Genomic DNA, 11,137 nt, shown 5'->3' with positions numbered 1-11,137 from the left:
TACGTAGCCATTCAACCAGAAATGAGCCTCATCGCTGAACAAAATTTGTCGATAAAAAAGCGGATTTTCTGCCAACTTTTCTAGGGCCCATTCACTGAAAATTCGACGTTGTGGCAGATCGTAAGTCTATTCATGATGAAATGTCAAAGCATACTGAGCATCTTTCTCTTTGACACCATGTCTGAAATCCCACGTGATCTGTCAAATACTAATGCATGAAAATCCTAACCTCAAAAGAATCACCCTTTATATACAACCAACTCAAAGATACAATATGCCAGGGCACTTGATGCTTGTATGCTGAGAGCTTCGGGAAAGAAACGATTTTGTAAACCCAACATAAAGCCAGCCACAACGACAAATGTTATAAAAGCCATTGTGGGTATATATAGGTCGGGAGCATTAATATCATATCGCGGTTGTACAGGTTGTTCTTGATCATATTTGAGAGACCAATCCTTATGTGTGAATGGGAAAAATAATAATCGCAATTTGTGTATTACATAGTTATTATCAACCGAAAAGTAATATTTTAACTTCGCAACAGGAACCCATTTAGTGAATTGATTCTCCACCAATTGTTTTCCTTGATCGGCTAATTTTTGTCCATACTGCATTGCCATGTCCTGGACAATGGGTTGCTGGAACATAGAAAATTGTGGAAATTGGCCTGCTGGCATTTGTCCGGCCGTTGGCTGTTGTGGTCCTCCCATAAAAGGAGCACCAGGGCCAGGTTGAGGCCCCATAGAAGCCCCAGTATATTGTGGTGGTTGAGGAGAGGGAGCGGTATACCCATAATTTTGACTTGGCATTGCAATTCCGCCATTATTGAAACCGCCGGGCATTGCTGGTTGCTGAGGTGGAACTCCAAAATTACTAGGTGCCTGATTGTTTATTCCTCCTCCCATCATTGGATCTAAAACTGTCGGTCCACCGGCTGGTTGCATGTATGGTGATGAGGTGGCTATTGGTGCCGTAGGCCCCATCGCATTGACATCTCTCACATGTTTAATCTTACGTCCCGGACCAGATGAATTTTCCCACTTACGATTCCTTATGCCAGCATTCGGATTATTATACATTGTGTCGGGATGTTTATTTGATATTCTAGTTGGTTAAGTAATTTATTTTTTAAACAAATTTGTAAATTTCTTTCATTTGCTCTTAAACACAGATTTATAACACCACATCACCAATCATTAACTTCTTAATTGCATTCAAGTTCAGTTGGTGAAAGTGCCAAAAATTGTGATACCAAATGCCGTGTTTTGAGCCGCAGGCAAACCAGATCTCAAAAATATACCTTCGCGAATGACCCTCGAGTAGTAATCGACCCCTAGTATGATGTCAATAGGTGATGGTTTGTGAAATGTCTTGTCTGCCAAAATCATGTTCTGAAAACTGTTCTTAATGGTTTCCGGTAATATTTCGCTAGGGGTTTTTATACTGATGCGGTTGTTAACTCGAAGTGTAGTGCTTAAACTAAATCTCGAGACTATGGAAGATATAAGTGTAACCGGACAAATTATTTCATCGTCGAGTTCCAATGTGGTCAGTCCATATTTATCAACAAAGTTCTTTGCTATTGAGCGTTGTGCTTAGTGTCATTTATCTCAATTCTTACTAGAGCCGTCGGTAATAAAGTAAAAGCGGTTTGTTTTTGTTTTAGAATTGCGGATAAAGTCGCTGAGCTAGATGAAGTCGTTAATTTCGGAGTGTTAGATTTAGAAGTCTTTCCTTCACTTTGGTTTGGTTCCGAGCGCTGTGGTTTTTGGGCGATTTTTGGAAAATCGGCGCGCTTGGGTTTGCTATGCTCCGCTGGGAGTCGAAGTCTCGGATGTAAATGCAGAAGTGAATGGTGTTTCTCATTACAGTATTTACATCCAGTCTTCGTAAAATAAGTGCTTTGGGAATGATAGTGTGCCAAGCAATTAGAACAATATCCATATTTTCGAACGACTCGTTTACGATCTGTTATGTTCATTCTCAAAAAACGACGGCACTTCTTTAAAGAGTGGAAGCGACGACAGACTCTGCAAACAAAGTCTGATTGCCTTACGTTTCGATTGTCTGAAGCATGGTATGATGAGTTATTACAATGTGAAGGCATATTTCTAAAAAAAAACAAACATGTTGTTTTGATAAACATTTCGAATAGAACTAAGAACACACAACTAAGAAATCCTACTTCATTGACATATTAAAGAACGGCGGGCGTAGTACGGAAGGTAAACATTTATTCAGTCAGTAGTAATCACAAAAGACAATTAAAGAAGAAGACATGAATTGGGCTTTGATAGTGTTAGTGCTAAGAACCAGAGATTAGCCCCATACTTGTAGGAAAAGCGCTTCGAACATGTCTTCTTCTTTAATTGTCTTTGGTAATCACAACGAGCTTTGTAATTGGTCTGTTTATATTTCCTTTTTGCGTTCGGATTTCAACAACGCGGACCCTATTTTCTTGTCCAGGGAACAATTTGATTACTTTTCCTAGTCGCCAACTATTGGGTAGTAGATTGTCCTCCTTCACTACAAACAAAAAATTTTTTTTGATTTCAATCACGAAAATCGCGGATTCAATCATTTTTTTAATTGAAATGTCTTCAATCACGAAAATGATAGTATCAATCACCCATTTTGATTGAAAACCAACACGATTTTTAATTAAAAATTTAATTGACTTTTGTCACGGAATCAATTAATTGTGTGATTGAATCAATTAAAAACGTGATTGATTTTTAACATAAAATTCAATCACAGTTTTAATTGAATCAATTAAAATTTTAATTAATTTCGCGACAAAAATCAATCAACTATTTGATTCATTCAATTAAATAAAATAATTAATTGAAATTGGCTATAAATTTCGATCAAAAAAATTATATATTGCGACCCCAAAATCGTATTTAGTTTTGTTTTTTTTTTTTTTTAATAAAAGAAAATATGTGTTCCTTATAAAACATATTTAATATTTTATTATTTTTTGAATTATGCAATAGACAAATAAATTTGGTTCTTGTCATTCGTGTTTTGTTCTAACATAACTTACAAATACAACTACTATCAATAACAACTACACTCTTAGAAAAATATGTTTTTCATATGTTCCGATATAAACAAAGTGTGTTGCGGGCACAATTTTAAAACACAATATATTTAAGTGCAAACATGTAATGTTCCCAAACTAACACTAAATGTTTGGGACATCTATGTTAATATTATGTTTGGGGCATAAATGTTTCATAAAAATCATATGTGTGAATGCAAACATATATAAATTTACAAATTTCGACTAAACATACATATTTTGTGATATTTTATCCAAAGCGACAGAGAGAGAGTATAGAGAAAGAAATAGAGATGGAAACCGGGAGAGTTGACGAAAGATATCAACATAACACAGCGAAAGAATTAAAAGAGAACAATTTCTGTGTAACCGCTGGTATGTTGTTTCGGAAAACTGTTTTATGATAAGGCCAAAAATTTGAATGAAATCGAAGTTTCATTATAAAAATTTAATATAGTATAAATATAAATGTGTAAATAAAAAAAAAACAACAACAAGTATATAAGGCCGTAAGTTCGGCCAGGCCGAATCTTATGTACCCTCCTCCATGGATTGCGTAGAAACCTCTACGAAAGAATGTCATCCACAATCGAATTACTTGGGTTGTGGTATCTTAAAACTTCTTAACATCGTTTTCTAAATTGTGAGTTAGTCCATACGTGGTATATATTAGACAAAAAAGTTATGTATAGTTAAGTTTAAAATAATTACGAATCGATATGGACTTTTTGCACGGTACGTAGAGAGCCAGAATTGAAATATGGGGGTCGCTTATATGGGGGCTATATACAATTATGAACTTGATATGGACCAATTTTTGTGTGATTAGAATCGATTTATCTGAGGGATATATATAACTATAGACCGATATGGACCTAGTTACGCATGGTTGTTAACGACCATATACTAGCACAATGTACCAAATTTCAACTCACTCGGGTGAAATTTTCTCCTCCAAGAGGCTCCAAAACCAAATCTCGGGATCGGTTTATATGGGGACTGATATGGACCACTTTTGGCATGGTTGTTAAATATCATATACGATCACCACGTACCAAATTTCAAGCAGATCGGATGAATTTTGCTTCTCCAAAAGGCACCGGAGGTCAAATCTGGGAATCGGTTTATATGGGAGCTATATATAATTATGGGCTGATAGGAACCAATTCCTGCATGGTTGTTGGATACCATATATTAACACCACGTACAAAATTTCAACTGAATCAGATGCATTTTGGCCTTCCAAGAGGCTCTGGAGGTCAAATCTGGTGATCGGTTTATATGGGGATGAAATTTGCTTCTCTTAGAGGCCTCGCAAGCCAAATCGGGGGATCGGTTTATATGGGGGCTATATATAATTATGGACCGATGTGGACCAATTTTTGCATGTTTGTTAGAGACTATATACTAACACCATGTATCAAATTTCAGCCTAATCGGATGAAATTTGCTTCTCTTAGAGGCCTCGCAAGCCAAATCGGGGGATCGGTTTATAGGGGGGCTATATATAATTATGGACCGATGTGGACCAATTTTTGCATGGTTGTTAGAGACCATATACTAACACCATGTACCAAATTTCAGTCGGATCGGATGAAATTTGCTTCTCTTAGAGGCCTCGCAAGCCAAATCGGGGGATCGGTTTATATGGGAGCTATATATAATTATGGACCGATGTCGACCAATTTTTGCATGGTTGTTAGAGACCATATACTAACACTATGTACCAAATTTCAGCCAGATCGGATGAAATTTGCTTCTCTTAGAGCAATCGCAAGCCAAATTTGGGGGTCCGTTTATATGGGGGCTATACGTAAAAGTGGACCGATATGGCCCATTTGCAATACCTTCCGACCTACATCAATAACAACTACTTGTGCCAAGTTTCAAGTCGATAGCTTGTTTCGTTCGGAAGTTAGCGTGATTTCAACAGACGGACGTACGGACATGCTCAGATCGACTCAGAATTTCCCCACGACCCAGAATATATATACTTTATGGGGTCTTAGAGCACTATTTCGATGTGTTACAAACGGAATGACAAAGTTAATATACCCCATCCTATGGTGGAGGGTATAAAAAAAAGTTTTCGGTCGAAGCAGGGATTGAACCAACGACCCTTTGCATGCAAGGCAGACATGCTAACCACTGCTCCACGTGGCAAACAAATGTATGTTTCTGTTAAATAATGTTATGTTTGCATGGGCTCGTGGGCGCTGCAAACTATGCTATATAAATGTAACTTATAACGATAATTATCTGCTGTTGACCATAACAGCTACGTAGCCCAGTGGATAGTGTGTTGGCTTACAAACTGTATGGTACTCGGTTCGATTCTCCGTGCCGATGAAAGGTAAAATTTAAAAAATTTATAAAAGGGAATAATTTCTTCGACATTATTTGTATTACAGAAAAAGGTGCCAAGAATTAAAATATTTCGTGGAAGTGAAAATAACGAATATGTTAGGGAATGAGCACAATTGTCTTTGGGAAAAATTCTTCCAAGCATATAATATTTTTGGGCTCAAAATGCTTCCAAACACATAATATGTTCACATAAAACAAACATATTAATGTTTCGGCAGTATCCAATAATATATGTGCTTCCTGCAAAATATGTTTGGAACATATGTTAAAGAAGCATTTTTTTTGAGGGTGTATATGGTGAAAAAATAAATTATATAAATCATTATCTTCCTTATAATAATAACCATGTTAGCATGTTCCTTCTAATATGTAGATGCGCCTAGATTTCCAATAAATCAGCAGCCTGTAAGCTAAATTAGTTTTTCTGAAAGTAAACAGAATAAGTCGAATTTAATTTTGTTCAATTAAAAGATAATTTTGTTAAACATTACCTGCATAGAATATCAAGTTCAATTCTTAGTTCCAGGTTGCAGATTTATAATCTTCAATTACAGTTGTAGTCTTTTAGCATAAAAAGGTGTATTAAGGAGCTCGGTAATTTAATTTTAGTAACAATTCCTTTCCAAAATTTCCACACATTAAAATCGTCTATTAAAATTTGAACCAATCAAAGACAAAAATAATGGGAAAGCAATGTAATATTTGGTATTATATTGATGATACTTTGCAAATTCTGGAAATAGAAAAAAATTTAAATGGAAAATACATATTTTAATTATTTTCTGATATTTTTCAATCCAAAAGAAAGAACTTTTTTAACATTACATAATTCAGCTCATTAGTTTATATACCAGATATACTGCTCTCTACTTGGGTTCAAACTGAAAAAGGCAGGTAAAACAAAAATGCAATTTAATGCCAACGCTACTTCGCAACTTCAAGGTGAATCTTCCAACAAACCCATACCGCTCTTGGGTTTAAGAAAACTAGGAGTGAAAAAAATTTATAATTTTAAAAGATCAATACGGTACCCACTTTTTTATTGCAAACATATTATTATATATTTGATAAAATGATGGAGTTGATGGGATTGATTGGCCAATTTCACGAAATAAAATTGGTCACTAAAAGAAATGAATAAAAAGTATATTATTTCAGTCCGTTTAATGTAAACAGGCTTCAATGGAAAACGGTATTCACATTTCATTTCTTACCTTTAATAAACGTAGATTATTTTCCATTTTTACAATACCACAAAACACAAACACAGATAATTTCAAATGCGTTCTGTCATATATTTTTTTCAAACCTTTACCACCGTTTGTTGTTGCACACTTTATTTATTTCAACCCTTTGCTATGATTTGTTGTTGCGTTCAAAATATTTATGCACACATTTTTAATGCAGCAGACAGAATGTCGCCAATCATGTTTTTCAATTTACGCGAAAAACAAAAACCCAACCGTTCGTTACGAGTTACTTCCACAGACTGATCTCTCCATCATATATTGTTGAATAAATACCCATTCTCTTGTTCTCTTTTCGCTCTTTCCACTGCTCAAAATTATTCAGTTTCAATCACAAAGGTGATTGGATCAATCACATGTGTAATTGGAAACGGAAAAAATTTCAATCACGTTTGTAATTGAAAATTATTTCCGAATTGATTTACAAATTGATTGAATCAATTAATATTTTAATTGGAAACGTAATAAATATTAATCATTTTTTTAATTGGTTTTTATTCGGATTTGATTAAATAATTAATTGAATCAATTAACATATTAATTGAATCCGTTTCCAAATTCAATTAAGTGTTTAATTGAAAAAATTTTGGTGATAATTTTTTGTGTGTACTACAAGCGCGCCGATACTGGTATCGTCTTCTGGTCTTTTCCATTTATTACGTTTGTGCAGTTCTCTCAGGTATTCATTTTTCCATCGGGTGCAGAAATGTTGATGGATTAACTTCATTTTTAGCCATCGATTACAAGGTGAAGCTGGAGGGTCCGTAATGAGTGGTTCAATTGGAACAAGTAAAGGGGACCCCACCAAAAAATATCCAGAGCAATCTGCTGGATCTGTGGACATAGGAGACAAAGATCTGGAGTTAAGACAAGCTTCGATTTTAGACAGTAGGGTCTGGAATTCTTCAAATGTGTATTTGGACATCCCTGCAATCTTTCTGAAACGGATCTTAAAACTTCGGACGCCTGCTTCCCATAAACCACCCATATGGGGAGCCCCAGGCTGAATAAAATGCAAGGTTAAGTTTTAAATAGCATAAGCGGATGATAAAGCAGCATGCGATGTTTGAATAAAGTCTTTGGCGATGGTTTTAGAGGCTCCGACAAAGGTGGTCCCAATATCGGAATGGATATGTAAATGACAACCGCATCTGGACACAAAACGGCTAAAAGCTGCTAGAAACGTTTGAGTGGACAAGTCTGCTTCAAGGTGGATAGCTTTCGTCGAAAAGCATACAAAGACGCACACGTAGCCCTTGGTGATAAGACAAGCTCTTCCAGTATAGTTCTTGATATCAAGTGGCCCAGCGAAGTCTAGGTCAGTATGAATGAGGGGACGAGATATGGTGCATCTTTCAGGAGGTAGAGACACCATAAGTTGAGACTTGGATTTCTTTTTATGGATTATACATACTTTGCACTTTCGGATTGTCGCTTTAATGAGATTTTGCATGCGAAGTATCTGATATGTAGATCGAGTAAGTCTCAAAACAAGTTGGTTCCCCCCATGTAAACTGATTTCATGAACAAAACTTATCACCAATCGAGCGTATGGACAATTGTAAGGGATAATTATTGAGAATTTCTCGCTATAAGATAAGCAGGAAGATGGTTCTAATCTGCCACAAACGTGAATCAGACCATCATTGTCTAAAAATGGATTTAGATTCAGCAAGGAGCTGGACGAAGAGATATGGTTTTCCGCCGATAAAATCATAACAGGTTGGCTGATAAGTCCCTGGTCTAACAAAGAAAAACACGTTTTTTTTCAAAATTCGTTTTTATTATTCAACATAGTTCCCTTCAAGAGCGATACAACGATTACAACGACCTTCCAATTTTTTGATACCATTTTGGTAGTACTCCTTCGGTCTCAGTTTCCGCGATCACCTCTTCATTGCAGACAAATTTTTTCCCTGCGAGCATTCTTTTGAGGTCTGAGAACAGGAAAAAGTCGCTGGGGGTCAGATCTGGAGAATACGGTGGGTGGGAAAGCAATTCGAAGCCCAATTCATGAATTTTTGCCATCGTTCTCAATGACTTGTGGCACGGTGCGGTGTCTTGGTGGAACAACACTTTTTTTCTTTTTCATATGGGGCCGTTTTGCCGCGATTTCGACCTTCAAACGCTCCAATAACGCCATATAATAGTCACTGTTGATGGTTTTTCCCTCCTCAAGATAATCGATAAAAATTATTCCATGCGCATCCCAAAAAACAGAGGCCATTAGGTTAGGTTAGGTGGCAGCCCGATGTATCAGGCTCACTTAGACTATTCACTCCATTGTGATACCACATTGGTGAACTTCTTTCTTATCACTGAGTGCTGCCCGATTCCATGTTAAGCTCAATGACAATGGACCTCCTTTTTATAGCCGAGTCCGAACGGCGTTCCACATTGCAGTGAAACCACTTAGAGAAGCTTTGAAACCCTCAGAAATGTCACCAGCATTACTGAGGTGGGATAATCCACCGCTGAAAAACTTTTTTGGTGTTCGGTCGAAGCAGGAATCGAACCCACGACCTTGTGTACAGAGGCCATTACTTTGCCAGCGAACTTTTGAGTCTTTCCACGCTTCGGAGACGGTTAACCGGTCGCTGTCCACTCAGCCGACTGTCGATTGGACTCAGGAGTGTAGTGATGGAGCCATGATTTAACCATTGTCACATATCGACGGAAAAACTCGGGTGTATTAACAGCTGCAAACACCGCTCAGAATCATCAACACGTTGTTGTTTTTGGTCAAATGTGAGCACGCGTGGCACCCATTTTGCACAGAGCTTCCGCATATCCAAATATTGATGAATGATATGACCAACACATTCCTTTGATATCTTTAAGGCCTCTGCTATCTCGATCAACTTCATTTTACGGTCATTCAAAATCATTTTGTGGATTTTTTTGATCTTTTAGTCGGTAACCACCTCTTGGGCGTCCACTGCGTTCACCGTCCTCCGTGCTCATTTCAAAACGTTTGAATTTTGCATACCAATCAATTATTGTTTATTTCCCTGGGACAGAGTCCGGAAACTCATTATTAAGCCAAGTTTTTGCTTCCACCGTATTTTTCCCCTTCAGAAAACAGTATTTTATCAAAACACGAAATTCCTTTTTTTCCATTTTTTTCACAATAACAAAAGTTGCTTCACAAAAGACGCTCTATCTCACAAACTAATTGACTTACAGACGTCAAATTTTGACACGAATCATTTGATTCGTGTCAAAATAATGTAAAAATAATATGCATTTAATACTAGCGACGCCATCTATGTGTCAGACCGGGGACTTATCAGCCAACCCGTTATATTCATTCGTATAATGAACGTTTTGATATATTACCACTAACCGAATTCGTACATGAATAATTTCAGCAGCACTGATGACAAGAGTGTTGTATTGTAGATTGGATCGACGCCTGGGATGTGTTTTATTAAAGAATCTAAATATATAAGATATAACTCGCATTGCCTGGGAGAACGATGAAAACCGTTCAAGTATGACCTCGAACTCCTGGAAATAGGAGAAATGTACCTTAACTTCTTTCTTCTCTAACTGCATCTCGGAGAATGTGGAAACTGCGGATATAGGCCACTCGTCCTTTTCCTTTTGAAGCCAATGCGGTCCTTGCCACCAAAGTGGATTCTCCGCTAACTCCCTGGGTGAGACGCCACGACTTGAGAGGTCAGCTGGATTTTCCTCCGATACAACATGATGCCACATGGGTACATCTGTAACCTGTATTATCTTGGCCACGAATGTCGTCCATAAATCGGGTGGTTTTGCCAATCAAGACAGCACAATATTCGAGTCCGTCCAGCAAAAAAGTTTGTATTTTGGTACTCCCAGTTGAGGGAGTAAGTTATCAATGATATCTACCAATAAGACAGCACCGCATAGCTCTAGTCGTGGAACCGATATTGTTTTAACTGGAGCCACTTTTGTCTTTGAGGCTATTAGGTGTGTAAATATGCTTTCCCTTTTTCTGAACTCCAACGTAAAGAACGGCAGCGTACGCCTTCTCGGAGGCGTCGCAGAAAGCGTGAAATTGGACGTCGTCATTTGGGCTATAACTAATCCACCTTGGAATTTTTATGTATTGGATATAAGGATATTCTTCCTTGAATAGTTTCCACATTTGCAGTGACTCATGGGATATTCCTCCATCCCACTTTGTCCCGTCTAGCCATATCCGTTGCATTATTATTTTTGCCCTAACCACAATAGGTTAGGTTAAAGTGGCAGCACGATTGAGATTCAGGCTCACTTAGACTATTCAGTCCATTGTGATACCACATTAACTAAAAGCACCTATTACATATGGGCACTTCTAGTTTTAACCGCTGAACCTTCTTGATTATTTTTCTTTGTTGAACCAACCAGATTGTTCCAAAAACATTAGCAGACTGCTTAAGTTGACGTTTTCCAGATACGCCAGTAATCTGAAGCTATATGCTCC

General features: G+C 37.2%; 1 protein-coding gene across 1 annotated transcript; it reads right to left on the bottom strand.

The window, feature by feature from the left end:
• Window positions 1-224: 224 nt before the first annotated feature.
• On the bottom strand, window positions 225-1,196 carry LOC142234863 (protein YIF1A-like). Its single transcript, XM_075306065.1, has one exon. It carries the CDS (start codon window positions 1,080-1,082, stop codon window positions 240-242), a length of 843 nt encoding a protein of 280 aa, XP_075162180.1. The 5' UTR covers window positions 1,083-1,196; the 3' UTR covers window positions 225-239.
• Between the last annotated feature and the right edge of the window lie 9,941 nt (window positions 1,197-11,137).

This window comes from Haematobia irritans, chromosome 4 (assembly GCF_050003625.1).
Source record: "Haematobia irritans isolate KBUSLIRL chromosome 4, ASM5000362v1, whole genome shotgun sequence".
NCBI classification, from domain to species: domain Eukaryota; kingdom Metazoa; phylum Arthropoda; class Insecta; order Diptera; family Muscidae; genus Haematobia; species Haematobia irritans.
This window is presented reverse-complemented; position numbering and strand designations above follow the sequence as displayed.

What these genes read in the sequence shown, in the direction of transcription:
- LOC142234863 (XM_075306065.1), bottom strand. Translation starts at nt 1,082, where the DNA reads ATGTATAATAATCCGAATGCTGGCATAAGGAATCGTAAGTGGGAAAAT.